This window comes from Ovis aries, chromosome 13 (genome assembly GCF_016772045.2).
Source record: "Ovis aries strain OAR_USU_Benz2616 breed Rambouillet chromosome 13, ARS-UI_Ramb_v3.0, whole genome shotgun sequence".
NCBI classification, from domain to species: Eukaryota; Metazoa; Chordata; class Mammalia; order Artiodactyla; family Bovidae; genus Ovis; species Ovis aries.
Genome location: NC_056066.1, coordinates 6,465,263 through 6,486,053, shown reverse-complemented (window position 1 = coordinate 6,486,053; position 20,791 = coordinate 6,465,263). Strand labels below are relative to the sequence as shown.

The following is a 20,791-nucleotide window of genomic DNA, read 5'->3' as shown; positions in this document are numbered from 1 at the left end:
AGCATGTATCTACTAGGAAAAAGGACATTCTCCTACATGATCACGATTTAGTGATCATAATTAAACATTAATACAATGCTATTACCTAGAATGGGCTTCCATGGTGGTTCAAATGGTAAAGAATCTGCCTGCAGTGCAAGAGATGGGGGTTTGATTACTGGGTTGGGAAGATCTCTTGCATAAGGGAATGGCTACTCACTCCAGTCCTATGGGCTAGACAGAGGATCCTATGGGCTACTGTCCATGGGGTCACAAGGAGTCATCGCTTAATATATAATTCAAAGTCAAACTTTGCCAACAGTCCTAAATATGTCTTGATGACTTTTGTAGAAGTTTCATTTCCTTCTTTTTTGTTTTTTCAATGCAGAATCCAATCAAAGGTTATATATTACATTACATTAGTTGCCATGAGTCAGATTTTTAAAAACAGAGATCTGATTATGGCACTTGCTTACTGAAAATGAGGCAACCAACTCTCCATTTTTCTCCAAAAGAATTTCCAAAACTCTAGCACCATTTATGCTGCAAAGTTCTTCACAATTTGGTACCTGTCTTCATTCTGATTTCTTCAATCATTCTCTTCTGTTCTAATTCTTTCTTTATACATGATACTTCCATTTCCTTCTCTTAAGGAAATAGCTTATCTCTACAGATAAGTACCAGATTCTGTTCTCATGTCACCTTCTTTGCATAGGCATCCCAGCCTTTCTTGAAAGAATTATTTTGCCCCTCCCCATTTATGGGCACACCTTTTCTGTAATATTCATCCTAAGGTGGCACTAGTAGTAAATAACCCACCTGCCAATGCAGGGGACATAAGAGATGTGAGTTTGATCCCTGGATTGGGAAGATCCCCTGGAGAAGGGCAACCCACTCCAGTATTCTTGCTTGGAGAAACCCATGGATAGAGGAGCCTGGCGGGCTATGGTTCATATGATGGCATAGAATTGGACACTATACCCCATTAAACTATAAACTACCTGAATTTACAGGACAAAGGTCTTATACATCTTTGTATGCCCTACATTTTGCCTCATTGGAGGACACAGCAGATTCTCAATAAGTGACTAACTGAGTGAATAAAAAAGTGAATTACACAAGCAAAATGTTTTTTCAAAATAAATGCTTAACAATCATTTGCTACATTGAACGTAATGACTCAGGAGCTTAGAAACTTAATTGATCTTGCTAAACTATCACTGAAGAGAAATTTGACTCACATCTAGGGCTGAGATTCTACAACTGGAATATCATGATGAAGAAATTTGCTGGACTCAGCTGGTACTGACACAGGCTGGGACCTGGACCTGGGACCCTTTGCTGCAGAGCTTGCACCTAGACAAACCTCTCTGTGTTCTTGAGCAACAAAGTACAAAGAAACTATTTTTGTGGGACTAAAATATAGCTGTATGCATACACTGCAAATTATGGACAACAAAATATAAAACCCAACTCCCACTTCTGAAGAGCCAGCAGAAAAAGCAGGGTGCTGGGAGCAAAAACAGGGTACTGGGTCCCTGCACAAAACATCACCAGAGCAGTGGGCAGACCACCCAAGCCATCCCTTCAGCCTGACCTCTGGACCCGCCTCTATCCTCACCCCAGGTGAGAAACCAGATTGTCCCCCTTCAGGGAGTGAGCAAGTAAGGGAACCTCTTACTTATTTTTGCTCCTGGGACCCCCTTAAAGCCTTGCCTTAACCTCTTGTCTGGTCTCATCAATTTCTATTAATTAGAAAAGGACCCTGGTTGGTAAGAGTACCTATATTCAAAAAGTTGAACATCCAGTTCTAAGAAAAGAAACTTCTCAGCTATGTCTAACAGAGGATTTACTCAGATTGTCTTAGGAATAACACAGCGGAAGACAATTATGTTAACAAAGCCTCACCTTTCCAACGAGAGCAGGGATATTCATTGAGTTTGTTGCAAATCCCATCCCAAATACCATAGCAGCTTCTACGTTCAGGAACTTAGCCACAAGGTCCTCCAGCTCTTTGTGCTTATCCAAGGTTCCTGCACATGAAATGATAGGGTGGATGAGTCTTCTGTTCTCAACAAGCTGAAGATTGAAAACTCAAATTCCAACGCTTAATCACCAAAAGACACATATAAGAGTGTTCATAGCAGGTTTATTGGCCGTAGACCCATTACAGAAGCAATTCAAATACTCATACACTGTAGAATGGATCAATACACTGTGGGGGGTATTTACATAGTAGAATTCAGCACAGCGATGAGAAAAAACAAACTAATGTCCCATGCAACAACATGGAAAACATCACAAATATGCGGTCGACTGAAAAAAGTCAGATATGTATACACGCATATGGTATGAATCCATTTATAGTTTACAAACAGACAAAAACAACCGATAGTACCAGTGTTAGGAGTCAGGTATTTGCTGTTGTTGTTTAGCTGCTTGCTAAGTCATGTCTGACTCCATGGACCACAGCCGCCAGGCTGTCCATGGGATTTCCCAGGCAAGAATACTGGAGTAGGTTACCACTTCCTTCTCCAGGGGATCCTCCCAACCCAGGGATGAAACCCCGCATCTGCCCTGGCAGGCGGATTCTTTACCACTGAGCCACCAAAGAAGTTCTAAAAGTCAGAAAAGTGGTTACTTTTGTTGGAAGCATGCAAAGAGCTTTGAGATGCTCTAGATGTTTTGTTTCTAGATCTTGGTGCTGGTTACATGGGTATGTTTGTTTTGTGACAATCCACTGAACTTTATACTTATGATTGGTGCAATTTTCTATATATATGTGTGTTTTATCATGTAATAAAATTTATAAAAAATGCCACAATTCCTATTTCCTCTGACCCTACACCCCAAGAATAATTAAATTCTAACTCCCTCAGAGATTCCCCACTCTTAAATGCAGAATTCATGACTTTCATACATGCAATCAAGCTATAATTTATTGAACCTTTGGAATGTGCCAGACTTCAAAGCCCGCTATTTAAGTTACCTCATTTAATTTTAACGACCCGATAATGCAGATATTATTACTTTACAGATAAGAAAACTGAAGTGGGAAGCAGTAACAGATAAAAGTCAACAGAGACAGTCAAGTCTAACTCCAAAGTTCGCATTTTTACGACTCTACCACCTTTAAAAGCTTACTCTCTGACCACTTCTTTTTTATTATGATTTCTTTTTTTACTATTTTCCCCCCTGCTCTCTGCAATAGGTTCTCATTAGTTATATATTTTATACATAGCAGTGAATACATGTCAATCCGAATCTCTCAAATGATTGCTCCTCTCTTCCCCTCTTGGTGTTCATACTTTTGTTCTCTTTGCCTATGTCTCCAGTCTTGCTTTGCAGATAGGTTCACCTGTAGTATTTTTTCTAGATTCCCTGTATATGCATACAGATGGCCAAGAGGCACATGAAAAGCTGCTCAACATCACTATTAGAAAAATGCAAATCAAAACTACAATGAGGGCTTCCTTCATTGTAGCTCAGTGGTGGCTCATTGGTAAGGAATCCCGCTGCCAACGAAGGAGACACGGTTTTGAGCCCTGATTTGGGAAGATCCCACATGCTGTGCAGCAACTGAACCTATGCGCCGCAGCTATTGAATCTGTTCCCTAGAGCCCGGTAGGCAAAACTGCCGAGCCCACGTGCTTCAGCTACTGAGCCCAAGCACCCTCGTTCTGCGACGAGGAACCACCACAATGAAAAGGCCATGCACCGCAACTAGAGAGGAGTCTGCGTAGCAACAAGGACCCAGCACAGCCAAAAATAAATCAGTAAATACAATTCTATAAAAAAACTACAGGAAGGTGCCACCTCACACCCAGAATATGCGTGTGTGTGTGTGTGTGCGCGCGCGCGCCAAGTCGCTTCAGTCATGTCTGACTCTTTGTGACCCCACGGACTGTAGCCCACCAGGCTCCTCTGTCCATGGGATTCTCCAGGCAAGAATACTGGAGCGGGTTGCCACACTCTTCCTCAGGGGATCTTCCCGAACCAAAGATGAACCTGCATCTCCTCTGTGTTGTGCGTTGGCAGATGAGTTCTTCACCACTAACGCCACGTAGGAAGCCCCACACCCGATTAACCACCACCAAAAAATCTACAAACAAGAAATGCTGGAGAGGGTGTGGAGAGAAGGGAAGCCCCCTACACTGCTGGTGGGAATATGCGTTGACACAGCCACTGTGGAGCAGAGTATGGAGATTCTGGCATGCCCCTCTCCCCATGTTACGTTCAGTCTCTCAGGCCTCACGGAGAGCGGCAATGCTCCCACAGTCGTACGCCTGCCATCACTAAGCTCTGCATCTCTACTGCCCAGTACTGCAGCCGCCAGCTACGCATGGCCAGTGCAATGGAAGAGCTGAGTGTTACACTTTATTTAATTTTAGTTAATAGAATGTTAAAACTGAAGCTCTGGAAAATATTCTCTACTAAACACAATTTTACTGTTTTAGTCAGATTATTCGACATTTATTTAACTTTAACCAATGAAAATTTAGTGTCTGGATTGACATGTGCTGGAGGGGTAAAAGAATCTGCCTGCTAATGCCGAAGGCATAAGAGATGCAGGTTCAATTCCTGCGCTGGGAAGATACCCTGGAGAAAGAAATGGCAACCCGCTCCATTATTCTTGTCTGGAGGATCCTCATGGACAGAGGATCCTGGCTGGCTACAGTCTATGGGGTCGCAGAGTCAGACACGATGGAAGCAACTGAGCACATATGGAAGGGTATAATTTCCATTATTTTTTGAAGATAGTACAAAGAATAAAAATATAGTATAGTTTATTAATATACAATGATAATCAATATACAATAAAATATAGTATAGTTTATTAATATTTTACTTATTGATTACATTTTTAAATGGTAATATTTGGGATATATTGAGTCAAATAAAATGTATTATGAAATTAAGTTTGCCTGATGTTTTTTAACTTTTGAAAAGGCAGCTACTAAAAAAATTTAAATTACACATGTCTTGCATTTTATTTTCGTTTCTCTAAGTGATACACTTAACAGAATAAAAAATGTACAAACTGAGAAATGCTGTAATTTATATTCATAGAACATAGGAGCGGACTTAACTCAGATTTAAGTTAGAGTAATACTGTTAGCACATTCAGGACTATTATAATCATGCTTCTATTAACACATTTGACTATACAGAGTGTGATGTCAGAATTTTATCTAAATTGGTAAATCAGCCTGCTTATTGAGCTAAACTGATGAAGTATTAAACTTTAGAAAGCATTGTATGGTGAGCTGAAAATTTTACTTTGCATTTAACATAAAAAAGAATATCTGATGACCCATCTTTGCTCTTCCTGAGAGGTCACAACAGCTGGCTGGTAGCCTTTTTCTCAAATCTGAATTCATTTATCCTCCAAACTGTCTGAAAACATTGCTTGGAAAACAAACATTCTAGCAGAGTCAGTTTCACTCAAGATTTGGAGGTGGTGAATAGTTAGAAATTTAAATTGTAATTGAAAACTTTATTATTCAAGATATAGTGTGAAAAAAAGAAACTGAAATTTAAAGATAAAATGTGGGCACTTTTGTCAGACTTGTTTTTACCTAGCAGAGACTGCATCCTAAAGGGAGCAACTCCAAGAACAGGTGGTGAGATGACCCCCAGCTTGGCCATGAGGGAACTGGTTTTGATGCCAGCTCTTCCACTAAACAGCTGGATGGCCTCTGGCAATCCCTCCTGGCTGGAGGGACTGGGAGAAGTGCTGTTTTAGGCATCCTTGACTTTGGGAGTGCTCTTTCCTCCACCTAGAATGAGTTTCTGCAGCTCTGAGTCATTCTTTGAGACCTACCTAACATAACATCTTTTCTCGGATGTCATCTCAGCTTCCCTAGACAAACTTGGTCATTTTCTCCCCTGAGATTGCATGAGCCTTATCACAGAATGATTACAGCACTTAGTAGGTTTCACTGGGGATGTTCATGGGGCCGTCTCATTACAGGAAGAGCCCTTGGAGGGCAGATACTGGGTGTGGGACGTTTGTCTTGGCAACCACGGTGCCTGTGGCAGTATTGACACATAACAGGCGCTTGCTGAGTTGCATGCTGCCTTTTGATGGAAAAAGAAGCCAAGACTGAGGCTAAAGGAGGGGATGGCACAGCCAAAAATGTCAAGAAGCCTTGTGATGCCAGGGCCACCAGGCCACCAGGCAGAGAGCATCAGTCTGGGAACACTGACGCCTGAGAAAGGCCTCCAGCAAGGATGGCGGGTTCCCAGACTTTGTCAGCTGGGTAACATTCTCCATGAGACTTTCCTGCCCAGAGGTCAGGGGACAACAATGTCCTGGCCCCATCACCCAGAAGTGAATGAGTAGATTTTCATGGTGAGTCACTGTGCTGTCTTCCTCCACTTAGGTCTTCCCCACATCTGATGTTTTAGGGGCTTGTCTATAACAGTTGCATCATGAAAAGTCCTTAAGATAATATGGGAAGTGGGTGTGTCTATGAACAGCCTGAGAAATTGCCCTCAACCAGGTCTCTTTCATTAGCTTGACTCAAAGGGAAGAAGAAGGGAGGAAATGCAGGTGACCATATTAGGTCCCTTAGAAACCATATGAATTTCCAGTGGTTGAGTGCTTAGTACATTCTCACATATATCAGTTTCTGTGACCGGATGTCTCATAGGTGGGTTACTTTGTATCTAGGGCTTTACTTTCTTCAATTTGTAGAATAGTTCCCACTCCCAACTCCCATGATCATGGAGTTTCTCTGATTAATGTCCATCGCTCAAGTTTCATCAACAGATTTGAAACATTTCCAGGATGGCTAGACGTCTTCTACTCTAGGAAGCCAAGACTTTCAAAATTAGACTAGGCTGGTCTGGGATGGGGGTGGGGATTTTAAGAAAAAAGAAATAATATGTCTCCTTCACATGAATGGATGGCTGCTTTCCTGCTCCTGTTCTTCGGATTCAAGAAATGAAAGTGCAGGGATTAACACAGTGTTGTAAATCAACTATACTTCAATAAAAATATTAAAACTGAAAAAAGGAAATAAAAATGCAGGAGAAAAAAAAAATGCAGGAGGACCTTGGGGAAACAAAATGGGCGCTAGAAACTTAACTAGCTTGTCTCTACCAATGTTTGAGCCATGTCCTGGTTGAATGAAGATGTTTGAGTCCTGTCAAGTGGCAGTTACTGATCTGAGCGCGTTAGGAATTCTAGAATTATAGTCAACCTTTTGTTGCTGATATGTAAATACGGGCGTTTTTTGAATCCCAAGAAAGCAGAGCTAAAGTCCTGATACTGTGTGTGTGCATACTCAATTGTGTCTGACTATTTGTGACCCCATGGACTGTAGCCAATCAGGTTCCTCCGTCCATGGGATTTCCCAGGCAAGAATACTGGAGTGTGTTTTCATTGACTTCTCCAGGGGGTTCTTCCTGACCCAGGGATCGAACCCAATGGCAGGCAGATTCTGAAGGTTCCAATAAATCCACAATAATCTTTATTTCTCTTTCCCTCTGTGATGACTTCCATCTTTTCTTTAGTCTCTGAAAGTCAATAACAACCACACCTAGGCTGGTAAAAATGGATATCCAAATTGCGACATTGTGCCTATATTGACACTTGCTCTTACCCTGATGGTTTATTTATCCAGTGGCTGCTGGAAATCTACTTCATGATAAAAGAATAAATATAAGCTGGGTATATGCTCTTGGCAGCTCTCTCTGCAGTGCTTTTGCATGCCAAGCACAGGCTATGCCACCACCAGACATATCAATAAAAATCAGATTCAAGGAAAAGTAGCAAATTATGAACTCCACATTTCAGTTGATTTTTGAATGATATTGGCCATGATATTGATAGTGGTTAATAGTAAAGAGCATGGGTGTTATTAACAAACCCAGTTCCCAACCACCAACTTTGCCTATCTATGCAGCACATGTGAAGACTATTTTCCAAACTGTGACTGTAGTCACTTTTCATCCAGAATATCCTGTCTGTCAATTGTTCCTTAGATGTAAGCAAGGAGTAGGTGGCCATTTATGGTGGCAACCTGCCAGCTTTCTCATCTGGCCCCTCCTACTGCGCCACGGCTCCCAGCCCACTTCTGAGCCGCTGTGCTTGGACTGGTGATCCCTGCATCAGAAGGAGCACCAAGCCTTCCATCTAAGGGATCCCACCTCTCAGCGCTCCACCACAAAGTTCCTAGAATGCCTGCTCTCTGCTTGGTCCACTTGTGTCCAGTCTAGTAGGCGCTGTGGACCTACAGAGCCTCGAGGACCTCTGTTTTCCTGTGAATCAGAGGAAAACCTAGAAGCCAGATGTGGTGTCTGAAATGGGTCTAGAATACTCTGCCACTCTGAATATTAGCCACTGCTGCTGGGTCAAGAGAACTCTCATGCTGATGAAATCCAATAAAATAGTAGAAACAATTTTTATCTGCTCACCTTCCCAGGCCTTAATTTCAAGCAAACTCCTTACGACCCCTTGGAAGGTTAAAGCATTAATAGATAATTAGAATCCCATGCAAACAAAAACCTTAAGTGAGGCATGGATACATAACTGTGATGAGCTTTCCTGTCACAAATAATCTCAATAAGAGGAGAATTTTTAAGTGGATCAAATGACCTGTACATAACCTCTGACCACATGCACAATAGAATTATGTTTCACACTTTTTCTTTCAAACATTTCATTTGATGTAATTTTAGGCATACTGAAAAGCTGTAAGAGTATTACCAAGAATCCCTAAACACTTTCCACTCAGATTCCCTAAATGTTATCATTTTAGTATGCTTCTTTAAACACCATTCTCTCTCTTTTTATATATTATATATATAATTATATGAAATTTTTACTGAACTACTTCATACATTACAATCATGATGCCTTTTCTACCCTTAAATATTTCACTATTTCCTAAAAACAGGGGATTTGCTTATATAATTCCAGTGCTATTATTATTAATACACTGTTATCTACTGTACAGAGCAAATTCACATTTGATTCTCTGACTTTAAAAATCCACTTCTAAAAACAGAGGTAGAAGAAAGAAGGGGAATCAACTTCTGATGAGGGTCCCCTTATGGAGTGTGGTGATTAAATTTAATCATTATACCTTCACACACTCTATAAAATAGGTGCCCTGGTCCTTATCTTATCAGTGAGGGAATAGACACAGAAGTGATGCCACTTACCCAAAGGAGATGGAGCTAATAAGGACAGGCTATCTCCTTAGCAGTGTGACAACCCGCCCTACTGAAACATTTCAAGCTTTAAATTAATTAATTGTCATACAATCTTTTGAAGTTATGAACTTGTTTTGCAGATAAGGACACCAAAGCCAGAGTTTAGTTCACTTGCCCAAGGGCAGTGGTTAGTAAGTCTAGAGCCAAGGCTCAGATTCAGTGTGTGTGGCTCTCGAGAGATGTTGCTTTCCCTACTTCAGAAGACTCTTTCAAATCTGTTTCCTGAACTACAGTTCTTAAGATCCCAAATAAAGCTCTTTGTTCTTGGCAGCTTTGAGACTGATTATTGTTTGACGTTCAGTTCAGTTCAGTCGCTCAGTCGTGTCTCTTTGCGACCCCATGAATTGCAGCACGCCAGGCCTCCCCGTCCATCACCATCTCCCGGAGTTCACTCAGACTCACGTCCATCGAGTCCGTGATGCCATCCAGCCATCTCATCCTCCGTTGTCCCCTTCTCCTCCTGCCCCCAATCTCTCCCAGCATCAGAGTCTTTTCCAATGAGTCAACTCTTCGCATGAGGTGGCCAAAGTACTGGAATTTCAGCTTTAGCATCATTCCCTCCAAAGAAATCCCAGGGTTGGTCCCCTTCAGAATGGACTGGTTGGATCTCCTTGCAGTCCAAGGGACCTTCAAGAGTCTTCTCCAACACCACAGTTCAAACACATCAATTCTTCGGCACTCAGCCTTCTTCACAGTCCAACTCTCACATCCATACATGACCACAGGAAAAACCACAGCCTTGACTAGACAGACCTTAGTCGGCAAAGTAATGTCTCTGCTTTTGAATATGCTATCTAGGTTGGTCATAACTTTTCTTCCAAGGAGTAAGCATCTTTTAATTTCATGACTGCAGTTACCATCTGCAGTGATTTGGGAGTCCCCCAAAAATAAAGTCTGACACTGTTTCCACTGTTTCCCCATCTATTTCCCATGAAGTGATGGGACCAGATGCCATGATCTTCGTTTTCTGAATGTTGAGCTTTAAGCCAACTTTTTCACTCTCCTCTTTCACTTTCATCAAGAGGCTTTTTAGTTCCTCTTCACTTTCTGCCATCAGTGGTTAAAGGATATACACAAGTACCAATGTCAATGAAAGTTAACCTGTATCCTTAGTATATTGGGATTTAACAGGATTATTAGTCTAAATGAAGTAAAGGAGACTATAGCTTGATATATCCTGATGTGCACCAAATTCAGAAATCTGGACAATTGCTCTTAAATCTAGAGGATTCATCTTCCCAAGTACTTATCTATATTGGCAAACTTTTTAATTGAAAAAAAAAAATCTTTTGGCCATGCCACATGGCACGTGGGATCTCAGTTCTCTGACCAGGGATGGAAGCCTCCTCCCTGGTGTTGGAAGCATGGAATCTTAGCCACTAAATTGCCAGTGAAGTCCCAGCACACTTTTTGTAGGGAGGCAGAGAAAAAAGTATTTTGGCTTCGTGGATTGTGTGGTCTCTGCGGCAACTAGTGAACTCTGCCATTGTAGAGTGAAAGCAGCCACAGTTAATACACAAAAGACTGGGTGTGGCTGTGCCCAGTGAAACGTTGTGGCTATGAAAACTGAAATTCAATATATTTTATGTCACAAAATATCATTCTTAATTTTGCAGTCACTTAAAACTATAAAAACGACTTGTAACTTGCGTGGGGTACAAAAACAGGGGCAGCTGGATTGGTTTGGTAACCCCTGAGAATAGTTGGTCTTGTTTTAGCTTTGAACAGTATGGAGCAGTGCAAAGAGTTCTTCGGTGGAACTCAGGAGAATTGTTCTTTTGCGGTGTTTGTGTATATTTATTTATTGGCTGCTCTGGGTCTTAGTTGTGGCACATGGATCTTCAATCTTCATTACGGCGTGTGGATGCCAGTTCCCTGACCAGGGATCAAACTGCATTGGGAGCTTGGAGTCTTAGCCACTGGACTACCAGGGGAACCCCAGGCCTTAGGAGAATTGGTGTCTAATCTTCTCAGCATACTGACTGTATGAACACTGACTGGCAAGTCATTAAAAATATCTCTAGGCTTTATGTATCTTATGCTATTTTTTTAGGTGAAGGGAATTGGTAGATGACCTACATATTCTGAAATTCTGTGAGTTTCGACTTTGTTTGATTATCCAGGTATTACTTTGCTGGCATGTATTATCCTTATAAAATTATTGGCATTCCTTGTTAAATTGTTATGTTTGCTTGGCTTTGTTGAATATACAGGGCCAAATTCTTCACTTACAAAAATATCTCTGCTATTTGAAATTTGGCTATGCAGTAATTTCTATCACTCTCAAGGGAAAGGTGATTACCTTGTTAGAATTATAACAAGTATCAGGAAATTGCCAAAAGGTTTTCAGAAACCAAGATATATTTTCATTTTCCTCCTCACAAACTATTGCACTGAGAGACCACCTTCCTTTACAAGTATTCTTAGGTGAAACTAAAGAGTCTTGAGAGAAATGCAATGAAATATCCTTGATCAGAATTTACAGTGATTTAGTCTAAAAGGAATTGGCACTGTCTATGAATAAAGGTTTTTTTTGTGCAAATTAAGAATGTAAACTTCAAATTCAGGCTGGCCCCTTCTCCAGTATTTAGGTCAGCAATAATGCATATTTCTTCAATCTAACTATAAATGTTTGAGAAAGAAACACAAGAAGAACCTCAGTAATTTGAATTAAATAATAGCAGAGAAAGTTGTCAGGTAGATAAAGAAGGAGACACAATATCTAATGATTAAGGACAATGATCTCAAACTAAGAAATAGAAAATCCAGCAAACTTGTACATAACTAATATTAAAATCACATCTGAAACCTGATAATGGAACAGAATATCCTATTATATCCGGTTGCATTGATTCGTAAGTTAATGTGTTCTTTCTGATGTTTTTAAGATGAAAATATTTCAAGCCTACTTCTTGAAATTTATTTGATTTGAATAAGTGTTCTCAACTAGGTCGTCATACTATTCAGGTTCTCCTGATGTTTTGAATTGAGCACAAGTCTTTCCTTCTCAGGGGAAAAGAATCTCCATGAAGAGATGAGCTTTTCTGGACACAGCATTGACCTTGTGACATCCCATGGGTTTTTTTTTCTTCCAAGTGAACTTCTGAACGTCTGAACCCTTGCTAGGTGAAGCGATGGCAGCCCAGAGGACTTACAGAGCATGGATTCAGATAATATGCTATTACTATATATCCACTTTCTGAAATTTTTAAAATTAAAATTTTTCTTAAATTTAAAAAATTTTACATTTGCTAGAGTGCAATTGCTTTACAATGCTGTGTTAGTCTCTGCGGCGCAATGAAGTGAGTCAGCTGTATGCACACATATATACCCTCCCGCTTGAACCTTCCTTCTGTCCCCGCCACTCCACCCCTCTAGGTCGTCACAGCGTTGAGCTCTCTGCGCTATACAGGAGCTTCCCACCAGCTGTCTATTTCACACACAGCAGTCTATATGTGCCAATACTCTCCCATTTGTCCCACCCTTCCTTTCCCCATCTGCGTCCACATGTCTGTTTTTGACATCTGTGTCTATTCCTGCCCTGCAAATAGGTTCATTTGTACCATTTTCTAGATTCCACATATATGCATTCATATCTGATATTTATTTTTCTCTTTCCAACTTACTTCGCTCTGTATGTCAGACTCTAGGTCCATCCACGTCACTACAAATGATCCAGTTTGTTCCTTTTTATGGATGAGTAATATTCCATCATATTCATGTGCTACATCTTTTTATCTATTCATATGTTGTTGGACATTTAGGTTGCTTCCATGTCCTGGCTATTGTAAACAGTGCTGCTGTGAATATTGGGGTACATGACAACACACCCACTTTTAACCATCAGTACATAGGGAAAGAAAGACCAAGAAGCTACATCTCTTTGCTGACCAAAAGTAGAGAAAAGGGAGAAACTGATGGAAGAAATTTTCACATATTGATGTATGGGGAAATCATCCTGGCCTACACATGATTTAAAAAACTATATGCTAACTAGTTGAAATAATTACGAATAGAGACACAGATGTCAAGTCTTTATGCTAAGTTGCCAAAATAGCTCAGTTAGGAGAGTGTTAGACTGCAGATCTAAAGGTCCTTGGCTCAATCCCAGGCTTCAGCAAGTTGCACTTTAGGGGTTTCCCTGGTGATTCAGATGGTAAAGAATCTGGCTACAATGCGGGAGACCTGGGTTTGATCTCTGGGTTGGGAAGATTCCCTGGAGGAGGGCATGGCAACCTATTCCAATATTCTTTCCTGCAGAATCCCCATGGACAGAGGTGCCTGGAGGGCTACAGTCCATGGGGTCGCAAAGTGTCGGACATGACTGAGCAACTAAGCACAGCACACGTGCTAACTAGAGTAACTTGTCTGTGGCCTGTCAAATGGTTCTAATTAAACCATTAAAGTAAAGAATGCATTTAAAAACCAAAATAGAGTAACTGTGTTTCAGGCATCCAAAATGGAGCAAGGTGGCCGTTGTGGATGTGGTTTCAGACATGTTCCTGTATCACCGAGAACCTGACTTTTCTGAACTCTAACAAACGCAAGGACACCACCAGCATTCTCGAAATAACGCCTGTTAGCAGTTGCCAGCTGCCACCTTAAGGTCTCAAGGTCTCTTGTAACTGTGCAACCATTTCTAATCCCACTCAATCCTTACTTAACAAACATGCGTACATCCTCGTAGTTCTAGTAATAAACCTTGATAAACAACTCATGTAGCCAGCTGTACCTTGCAGTTTTCACCATTGTGAACCTCCCTGATTTTGTAGTCTGGGGGAACACAATTCAAGTGCCTCTTAAATCTGTGTCTCCTGGGCTGCAGGCCTCAATTTGGCTGGTATAAAACATTTCGTTCTTTCTATAGATTATTGATGCTTTCTATCAGTAAATGGAAACAAAAGCTTCTCTCTAGTTTGCCTGAGTCTAACCTTTCCTGAATTTGGAAATTTAGACCAGCAACATGTGTCAGAATAGATTCAGAGATCAAAATCAAATTGCTTCACTGACTTCTGGTCTATCCTACCTACTTTGCAGTTTTTTTTTAGTAGACTCCATCCCCCAGGTACACGTGGTATTCATTCTACACAAGGTGAAAGACTATTCCACTTTGGAAAAGTTTTTGACAATGTGGTCAGGAAAGTCAGCTATGCTAGTTTCCAGTGGTTCCCAAAGTGTTGTCCCTGGAGTAGCAGCATCAGCACCACACGGGACCTTCTGGGAATGTGTTAGAAGTACAGTCTCAGGTCCAATTCCAGATTGACTGAATCAGAAACTCTGGTGGTGGGGCCAATAATCTGTGTTTTTTCAAGCCTGGCAGGTGGTGCCAATGTGAGCGAAAGTTTGAAAACACAGATTTAAGGTGAAAAAAATCCACGCAACCTGCAGCAGAGACCCTCCAATACACTGAAAAAATATGGTCGGTCTTACTCAGTGGCAACATCTCAGAAGTCCAATAACTATTTTCATAAGACTATGCCTTCATCTTGTGGACCTTTAAGAAAATAACTCAAGAAATATGAGATCATGGTGAAAAATAGAAAGCACTACCCAATAAAATATAGCCATTTTTGTTAATGTAGCTATTCATGTAAAACATATTTTAAAAGGTGGACTAATGACTTGTCCTATGTTCTATGGACATATGACTTGTTCTATTCTTTTAACAATGTATTTTCTTTCTTTAAATTGAATTATAGCTGATTTACAATGTTGTGTTAATTTCTGCTGTATAGAAAAATGATTCATTTACACATGTATATGCATGCGCTTCCATGTTCTTTTCCATTATGATTTATCTCAGGCTATTAAATATAGTTTCCTCTGCAATATAGTAGCACCTTGTCCTTTACCAGTTCTGTGTATAATATGTTTGTATCTGTTAATCCCAGAAGCGCCCTCCTCCCCTCCCCCACCCTTTGTCTCCCTCGGCAACTACAAGTCTGTCCTCTGTGTCTCTGAGTCTGTTTCCTGTTTCATATATAAGTATATAGTTTCATTAATAATATATTTTCCATTTTACAGAAGAGAAGACTGAGTACTCAGAAGGTATATAGCTTATCTCAGGCCCTGGTCCGCTCAAATGAAGGACTAGGATTTGAATCCCAGCAACATCATCCCAGAGACTTGCCTCTCAATCATGCTGCTGAGCAACTACATTATAACTCTGCATGACTAATTAATATTATATTAAACAGATCTACCAAGTATATCTAATCAATTTCCTATGGCTGGAAATTCACATTTCATTTTTTTCTATTATTAAATATAATTCAATGATTATTCTCAATCATACCTCATTGAACACCTTCAAATTTTTCAAAGCAAACTGTCTCAAAATGGAACTGTTGAGTTAAATAGCCTATTGTTGATGCATTTTCAAATTTCAACTTATTCTATCAACAGTATAATATATAAGGGTGCCCTTTTCTTTACTCTTTTGAAACCATGGGATCTTATTTTTTGTCTTTTGTCAATGAAGTAAAAGATGGTAACTCTGGACCTTCATCACTTTTTACTTAAGGGCAGAGTATTTTCACAGGCTCATTGACCATTTATATTTATTTTTCTTAATTGTCCACTTATGTACTGGATCTACTTTTAAAAATTAAATTTTCATTTAAACTAGACCATACATATAGAAAAGGAAACAAATTGTCCATATGGAGCTTTATGAAGTTTCATAAAGAGAACTCATATAACTGCATCAAGATAAACAAACAAGCAAACAATATGAACAGCTTCCAGGAAGTCCCTTTGCATCCTCCTTGATCACCATCCACCTCCCCCAAAGGTACCATATGCAGTCTAAACAGGGATATTGCCCCCAAACGGTTGAAAATTGGTTTTTGGAGGGAGCATACCTTACTCTACTTTTAGGTAAAGCAAAGATATCCATGTACCACATAAACAAATACATAGTGTCTCTGGGCTGTTAAAGTATCTTAGAGGAGGTGATAATGAAAAAGTGGGTTGAGGAACATCACGCTGTCCTGATTCTGAAGTTTCGTCTGCTTTGAAATTTGTCAAAATCTTGGCCCACTTCTTAAACTGGGATGTTCTCTTTCTTTTGATTTGTAAGAGTCTTTACAAGTTCCTGGACTTCCCTGGTGGCTCAGACTGTAAAGAAACTGCCTGCAATGCTGGAGGTGCTAGAGACGCAGGTTCGATCCCTGGGTCAGGAAGAGCCCCTGGAGCAGGGCATGGCAACGCTCTCCAGTACTCTTGCCTGGAGAATTCCACAGAGGGGCCTGCAGAGCTACAGTCCATGGGGTTGCAAAGAGTCAGACATGACTGAGGGACTATCATTTTCATGTTACACATTAAGGATATGAATATCTTGTTACATAGAGGTGAATAATTCTTTCTAATTTGGTTCTTTGACTCTTAGTCGCCATTGCTGGTTCTTTTTTTTGGTACAGAAGTTTCAATGTTTCATTTTATTGTATCTTTAGCCTTGATGTTTCTGGGAAAGCTATTTCTGATTCCCTGAAGCACAGGCACACAGTAGACTACTGTCTGAATCAGGTTTGTGAAATCCAAACGATAGCTGTGGCTAGCGGTGGCTTGGGAGCCACTTGTCCCTCTTAACAGGAAGAGTCCCTGTCTACTATGGACCTGAGTAGAGTGTGTTGCATAGAGGCAGCCTGGACATCATTTAGAATGGATCCCTGCCACATAAGCAGGCATTCTGCCAGGTGAGGTGAGTACAGCCGGAAAGACCGGAGGTCATTATGGGTTGCAGGGCGGAGGGTTGATATGTGACAAGCTAGTGAAGTGGCTGTTGGAGTCTGAATGCTTGTGTTCCCCTAAAATCCATACAGTGAAAACCTAATGTCCTGAGTGTTCGTATCTGGAGGTGGGGTTTGGTGGGGTTTCGAGGATGGAAATAGAATTTGTGCCTTTGCAAAAGAGGCCCCAAAGAGCCAGCCCCCGCCTTCCGCCACATGAGGAAACACACAAGGAGGTGTCGGCAGCTCAGAAGAGGGCCCCACCCGCCACGCTGGCTCCCTGATCTCGGACTTTCAGCTTCCAGAACTGTAAGGAATACACTCATTGTTTATGAGTCACTCAGTGCATGGTATTTTGTTACATCAGCCCATGGACTAAGACACAAGCATTGCTCACATCAAGGGCGCTGCAGTCTGACATTTCCAGCAGGGTCCTTACCAAGGAGCACAAAACCAGTGCATTTTGTACCTGAATTGTCTGAGTAGTTTTATTCTGTTCAGCTGTTCATCCATTCAGCCATTTAGTCAGTCACTCAGTTTCAGTTTTATTTATAGAGTTATTTCTGGTGACTGTTTGTGTTTTTACGTACAATTGTAAACACATTAGCAATTTAGCGAAGTGCAGCTTACTAAGATACAAAGTGTGAGGCAGGAATCTGGATGATTTCTTTATATGATCAGCCAGTTATCACAAAATTAATTATGACATAATTGATCCTTTTCCAGCTGGTTTGAAATACTGTTCCTTTTCTTATACAAATGGGTGGACCAAACTGTGCCTGTCTCTAGAGCTTTAGTTTAGACCCACTCTGCCTGCTCTTTTTATTTATGTCGTGGGATTGTGTTTAATTTACCTTTTCAATTAGGGAAGAGATGATCAAATTATAAGAATGAGATGTTCCCTTCTAAGATACTCATATCTCTCTGTTTGTTTCAAGTATTCCTTTAGGTCTTTTATAAAAATCCTATAGTTTTCTTCAAATAGGTTCTAAACATTTTCAAAATAAGCTTATCCCCTGGGTCTGTGCTGTTTTCCCTCCTATTTATTAATAATATTATTTTCCCCAGTATGTCCTCTTATTGATTGTGGATCATGGACTTATTGAATTTCAAAAATTGTCTTTTTTGAATTTAGGTCTTTATTGGATTCTTCATTAAATATTTGCTGTTTCTAATAAATGTTTGTTAGTTTACTATGTAAAATGGAGGAAGGTAGACTAGGGCCTCGGCCCTCCTGCCCGACCACCCTTCATCTCTACAATAGTCTCGAGAACAGCCCCTTCAGAGGGCCACTTTACTCCTCAAAAATCGAGGCTGAGAAACTAGAGAAAGAAGCAACCAGATCATCTGTTCGCCTCTTCTTTAATTGCACGTATATTTCTTATTTTGTCACACTGTAGTTATTCAGTGGATATTCATTGACATAAAGAATAAAAAGTTAATGAATAATTATGCTATCTAGTACTTCCAAAGGTTATTAAAATGGTGGTAAAAACATATCTTCATCTTTTCTCTGACTTCAAAGTGAAAGCTTCTAGTAACCAGAAGTTTCATCACAAAGTGTTGTCTTATTGTTTGAAGTAGATATTTTTTTTTTATTCCATTCAAGAATCTCCTATTTTTATCCTATTAAAAGTTTTATAAGGAATGGATATTAAATTTTATAACGGCTTTAGTGACATCTATCAAAATAATCATGTGTTTTCTTCTTGGGTCTTTCAAGGTTACAAAGTGTCTTACTGAGCTAACTATCCTGACAGTCCTGAATAGAACTACTTGATCATGGTATTCTGTTATTTGACTGTGCTCTTGAATATGCAATGCCAATTTCTTATATATTTTTTTCTCAAATAATATTGCCTTATAATTTTCCTTTTATGAAATGTTTATTTGTTTGTCAAATTTTGGGATCAGGGTTATGCTGGCTTAGTGGTGGGTGACTCTGAGTGGTCATCAGAATCACCTCTAGTGACTTAGTAAAATATAGGTGCCTCAGCCCAACAGAAATTACGCTTCTCTAATTTATCTTTCTGTTTTAATCTTTAACAATTCAGTACTTTTGCTTTCCTCTTATCCCTCGTTCCCTTGATTGGTTAGTTTACTACCTTCAGTTTCACTACTTTAGTAATGTAAGAATACGTATTTTCCTCTGTTATGCAACTAGTTGGATCCTATGATGTTCTCATAATTGTTAGTTTCTAAATATGATGCCATTGTGACTTCATTTCCATGTTGATCCAAGAGTTACTTAGGAGAGGGCTTTAAAACTTTCAAGTGATTTTTAAAAAGGTTTCATTTCTAATTTTGGTACTAATTTTTAGTTTTATTTCTGTAGATTTCATTTTTTGGAATTTAATGAGGTTTGCTTTGTGCATAAAATATAGTAAATTTTTATGAAAATTAAGTGAGTATTTAAAAAGATTACATCTACTGGTAAGTTTTTTTTTTTTTTCCAGGAAACATGAGTTTTATTTTTACAGTATGTAACATCATATTCTGCAGCCTTTAACAACTTTCCCTATTTCCTTTTTTCCAAAACAGTTTTCCTAAAAATTTACTTTTTGTTCTCTTTTTAAATTACACTTATTTTTTAATTGGAGGAAAACTACTTTACAATGTTGTGTTGGTCATTTTAAGTTCAGCACATAATACACATCAATACATAATTATTAAACTAAACTCAATAACTATATCATCAATGTCTTCTTTGTCTTTATTTTTTTGCCTTCTTCATTTTTCAAAGACGGGAAGTTACTTTAGTCTCCCATCACTATTTCATTTTTTATTTTTCTTGCTTTTGTTTTTAATCAGGCACATTAAGTTGACACACATGATTTTTGAAACCTCCTAGGATAATTCATTATCCTACTAATTTTCAGTTTCTACAGAAAAATTAAGAATCGTCTATGCCTCTGCTGTGTTACTTAATGCACAGTCTCTAGGAGCTGCATTGATCTGCATTATGAAGAAAGCTCTCTACATAATTTCAAGAGATGAATCTCTTCTGATGTTTAATAATTCATGCTTTAATCTTAACTTTCCTTAACTGCTTTCCTTTCTGTTTGCATTTGTACCACACCTTTGGTCATTTATTTATTTATTTTTCAAGTTTCAGTTTATTCTTTTCTTGAAGCTTAATTCCTATGAAGGAAGAACAAGCAATTCTGCCTTAGGGTGACTGCATCAGTGTCTTCCGTTGTTAAATCAATATATTCAAACAAACATCTTCTACATACAGCAAAGTTAAATAGTTCTTTTCAGGAAGGAAATTAAAAAATCAAATATAGAAATATTTTGCATAATAGAGATAATACTGATGGTTTTTTCCATTTCATTTATTTATTTTTGTAGGCCATGCTGTGAAGCTTGTAGGATCTTATTTCCCTGACCAGGTATCGAACCTGGGCCCATCAGTGAAGCATTGAATCCTAACCACTAGACCTCCAGGGAATTCCTGAAGATATTATTGATTGTTTGATGCTACTACTCAGACATTATGAGCATTTTTTACACAATTCTTAATCCTCGTGCTAAAAATCTAAATAACTGTGTAGTTTTAGAATCCGTTTCTAAATAAATTTCAGTAGTTATTCCAGCTACTTTCCAGCAAAGACAGTTAATCTACAGACTTTCCAGCTAAAATTTTGAAGGCAAGCCACCTTAAAGAGAGTATCAGTCTCGACACTTAATTGACTGTTCATTCCAGAAGTCCCTAAATCAGAGAGTAATGCCACACACCTAAAGTCAAAAATGTCCAATCTTTCAAACAGATTAAAAATATTATTGAAAAAAAAGCTAGACTACAGTGACCAAAAACGTTGCATAAGGCACACAGTTTCAAGGAGACAGCCCAGATC

General features: G+C 39.5%; 1 protein-coding gene across 1 annotated transcript in view; it reads right to left on the bottom strand.

The window, feature by feature from the left end:
- The window catches only part of SPTLC3 (serine palmitoyltransferase long chain base subunit 3), a 142,124-nt gene that overhangs the window by 73,719 nt on the left and 47,614 nt on the right, over positions 1 to 20,791 (bottom strand). Inside the window, exon 5 of the mRNA XM_042230421.1 lies at positions 1,888 to 2,012. Coding sequence (XP_042086355.1) covers positions 1,888 to 2,012 — 125 coding nt within the window. The remainder of the gene's footprint in view (positions 1 to 1,887; positions 2,013 to 20,791) is intronic.